This window comes from Eurytemora carolleeae, unplaced genomic scaffold, assembly GCF_000591075.1.
Source record: "Eurytemora carolleeae unplaced genomic scaffold, Eaff_2.0 scaffold1893, whole genome shotgun sequence".
Taxonomy (NCBI): Eukaryota; Metazoa; Arthropoda; class Copepoda; order Calanoida; family Temoridae; genus Eurytemora; species Eurytemora carolleeae.
This window is the reverse complement of record NW_019397959.1, coordinates 21,978-26,487: the sequence shown is the minus strand read 5'-3', so window position 1 is coordinate 26,487 and position 4,510 is coordinate 21,978. Positions and strand designations below refer to the sequence as shown.

General features: G+C 32.9%; 1 protein-coding gene across 1 annotated transcript in view; it reads right to left on the bottom strand.

Moving 5' to 3' along the window:
* LOC111716460 (transmembrane and TPR repeat-containing protein 4) overlaps positions 1-3,920 on the bottom strand; it is a gene marked incomplete at both ends in the record, with an annotated part of 15,738 nt that extends 11,818 nt beyond the window's left edge. Inside the window, 3 exon segments of the mRNA XM_023491914.1 lie at positions 2,098-2,370; positions 2,902-3,233; positions 3,787-3,920. Of these exon segments, the coding sequence (XP_023347682.1) occupies positions 2,098-2,370; positions 2,902-3,233; positions 3,787-3,920 (739 nt within the window).
* Between the last annotated feature and the right edge of the window lie 590 nt (positions 3,921-4,510).

Sequence of the window (4,510 nt, the reverse complement as noted above, 5' to 3'; positions counted from 1 at the left end):
CTCGGCCCCCCCCCCTCGACCCCCCACCCCTAGGGAGATTTTTTTTAAAAGGCAAGTTTTTTATTTTCCACCCTGAGCTTAGAAAATTCATTTAATTGGATATATCCAATTAGGGAGGAGAATTATTCTTCTCTTTCAGAAAAGTTTAATCAACTGGAAACTTCTATGATCTTATATTTCTTAAGAATTTTTTTAACAAAGACTCTTTGATAAAATTCATTTATTCATACTCATCCTTGACTTGTTAATAATATGTGCTACGTAGTAAATGAATATTAATGATGTACATTTGTTTCCCTTATTGAGTTTTTCACGACTTTCAAAAAACTCCGCATGTTTTTAAATAATAGTCTGAAAAAATCTTTTTATTCCGTTAGGTTAATGTATGTAAACATTTATTTTTTTTTTGCTTTGTATTGTTTTATTTTCTCATATTTTTTACTGGCTGTCTTCTTATTAACAGACTTTGGTCGGTAGTTTGCACCTTTGATTCGGGGATCCACATCTTTTTGCGGATCTGGACCCAATGTAAATTTATGCCACTTTTTGAAAATGACCTGCCAACGTAAATCTGTACAACGTTTTAAAAATCTATGTTTCTGCTTCGGATTTTAGGCATAAAGAAATCCGCTAAATCAATTTTGTTTTTAACGTTCCAAAGATATTTTAGATATTTTTTCACATTTTATTTTTTTTGTGTCTTAAGTTTGAAGCAAACTTTAATTTTATTTTTTTTCAAAAACATCAAAAATTCCGTTTTTTTACTCACACAGTACAGTACATTAGAGCATTATTTAGTGCAATAAAAGCTTTGCCTTTGAAGTAATAATTGTACCAGTTAATCAAATAAGGTGGTTCATAGAAATGTTAATCATCGATTTTATTATTCTTCTTCTGAACTTATGAACATATGAAAATATGTTAATAGTTTAAGATCTTTTGTGTTGTTAATACAAGAAATGATTTCGATGCTCTGGGGAAATAAAGTGAAACATTCGATATCAACAGTCAAGTTTCTTTTTTATTCATTTTTTATTCTAATATATTTTACCTTCCCCGAAGAATAATTAATTTCCCTCAATTAAGTGAATGAAAACATTTCCTTTAGATAGTAAACTAAATAAAAAGTTATCAAGTTCATACTTTACTCTAAATAGCCTAAAAAATATACTACCTTTAAAAATAAGAAAAACTATTTACAATAAACTTTTTAGAAGTCACATGGAATTCGGAATAACATGTTGGGGTGCTTCTAAGAATAAAAAAATCAAGAATATTGAAAATATTAAAAAAAAAAAAAGGCTATAAGAGCAGTTTCAAATTCAAGCTTCAATGCACATACAATTCCACTTTTTGGAAAACTAAATATTTTGAAACTGCATGATATTCTTCAATTGAAAGGTTCAATTTTTATGTGCAAATACTTCAATGAACGACTTCCTGAATCGTTTAATAATATGTTTTGTGCTTTGTCTCATCAAAACCGAACAAAATGTTTAAGATTAGAAAGACCAATAGAAAAAGTATTAGAACAATTTCCTAAAGTTTTCCTACCACAAATATGGAATTCATTGTCACTAGAAATAAAAAAACTCGTGTTCTTTTACATTTTCTAATTAATCTACATAAAACGCGTTTAATTGTTGGACACTAAGTTTGCAACCTGTTTAAGGTTTTTAAAAATATTAATATTAATTTTTTAAAGTTGGCGGATAATAATATTTTCTAACGAATTTTTGGTTTTCAACCCATTTCCGGACAAATCTTTTGATAAATCTTGAATTTTAAATATTTATTCTACATTAATATAAGCGGAAACAAAATGTCCGGTTTTGAATAACAAACTCCGGTCAATTTAAGTTTTATGTCCCCTGCTACTTGGATACTATTATTGTAGTTTGTAAGTAAAGTTTGGATTAGTTAATCAACAGTTCTGACCTTAGGGCTTTCTTGTGGGCACAATAAAAAACGTTGATCTTCCTAATAGTTACATAGTGTAAATCGGCAATGCAACTGTTAAGTCAGGGTTTAATAGAAATTAAGTTACAATTAAATATGATGTTACGCTTCTAACCCCTTTATAAGAATGAATCTCACCTAGTCTAACAGCCTCACTGTAGAATAGAATTGCTTGAGATCTCTTGTTCTCCTGATCTAGTATCTTGGCAATATTATAGTGAACTTTACCATTGCCAGGACACACTGTTAACCCAGTCCTGTATAATATATTCTCCTGTCTCCAGGCACTGCTTCTAATACAGGTTCTCAGTAGTATTAATATCAACAAGATTGTGTGAAATACATAAACAAGTTTGGTTTTGACATGTTTAGTTAGTGTGGTTAACCCAATGTGGTAGAGCAGGGAATAGCCTAGTAACGGAAGAAATAGATTTCTCTCAGCAATTACAAAACCAACATTTACAAATATATTTAAACAGAGAAGGAACGGGATGATGAGCAAACCCATTGACAATCCTAGAAAGTATTCACCATTTTTTACTTCGAAATATATCTTCACCAAAAATAAAAATAAAATAAACCAGAACCCGAAAACGAAACAAACTCTTGAATCTAAAGGATTTAAAGGAGGAATGCATCCAAGAGCCCAGTCGAAACAAAGCCAAATTGGACAGATTAGGATGCCCAAGTTAAGCGCATTTATATAGTTAAAAGATAAGATTCTGTCAAGAAATTTGGCCTCGAATGCGGTTGGATTATCCCCTCTCTGAAATTGAGGAAACTGATAATTTCCAACTTTCAGTCTGAACCAGGAAAAAAAGAAAATATTGAGAACGACAAATAAAATAAAAAAACAGGTATTTTTAGAGAACATTTTTTCCCTGTTTTTAACCAGGAGAAGGGGAAAAACAAATAATAAAACTAGTATTCCCTGCTCTTTACATAGCATGGATACAAACGATAACAGAGATATTATAAAATGTTTAAAAACAATGCCTATGAAACTGTCAGGATTAAACCAAAGTGTGAACAAACAGGTTACAATAAAAAATAATGCCGCGAGTAAATCTGCTCGGCCCACTATAGAAATAACCGGTTCTGTGTGAACCGGGTGTAAACTAAATAATAAACATGTAGATAGAATAAAAAGTTTGTTGTACTGCTGTTTACAGAGTTTGACAAGTTCGGGTAAAAATGCGTAAGCACTAAGCGTAACAAGGCAGTTAAGCATAATATTCACTATTTTCATCGATCTAGCACTTTCTTTCACAGACCTGAATATAAAAATTTATATTAATACTGAGGGTAAAATATTATTTAGAATTTAAACCCTTTGGAAAATTTTTATTTGTGTAGATACATCTTTATCAATTTTAAGATATTCCAAGTTTAAGATTTGATTTGGTATACACTCCCGAGTCTGAAATATGGAGAATGGACATCCCTAATAGTCTGACTTGATTTGATTTGACCCTGAGAGGAAATATGTGCCAAAAAAACGAACCCAAAAACGAACCAAAAACAAACCATAAACGAACAAACAGCGAACGTGTGCTAACGATCGTTTTTTAACCAAAATGATTAACAGAGAGTTACAATACAGCATTATGCGTACTTTTTGGGGTTTCATGGTACGATCTTTCTAATGGTTAAACCATGTTTTTAGCTTGGGTTGGATCTTTTATGACAGATATGTTAGTGTTTAGGAAAAATTTTAAGTTTTATTAGAACCATTTTTTTATTGAAAGTTAAGGCAAAACTTGGCTAAATATAAACAACTTTAATCCCATTTCATATTGGTTATGATTGTACTGACACAGAACTTACCTATGCTGCTGTGCTTGTATCCAGAATGTGAAGGAAGTGAGAGGACGGTAGGATTTATGGCTAGAACTAGAACTCATGTTTTCTCCCCAATAGTCCAGGGATATCAGAGATATAGGGTTGGAGGACTGCAGCCCCTGTAATATAAATAGTCCAGGGATATCAGAGATATAGGGTTGGAGGACTGCAGCCCCTGTAATATAAATAGTCCAGGGATATCAGGGATATAGGGTTGGAGGACTGCAGCCCCTGTAATATAAATAGTCCAGGGATATCAGGGATATAGGGTTGGAGGACTGGAGTCCCTGTAATATAAATAGTCCAGGGATATCAGGGATATAGGGTTGGAGGACTGGAGTCCCTGTAATATAAATAGTCCAGGGATATCAGGGATATAGGGTTGGAGGACTGGAGTCCCTGTAATATAAATAGTCCAGGGATATCAGGGATATAGGGTTGGAGGACTGGAGTCCCTGTAATATAAATAGTCCAGGGATATCAGGGATATAGGGTTGGAGGACTGGAGTCCCTGTAATATAAATAGTCCAGGGATATCAGGGATATAGGGTTGGAGGACTGGAGTCCCTGTAATATAAATAGTCCAGGGATATCAGGGATATAGGGTTGGAGGACTGGAGTCCCTGTAATATAAATAGTCCAGGGATATCAGGGATATAGGGTTGGAGGACTGGAGTCCCTGTAATATAAATAGTCCAGGGATATCAGG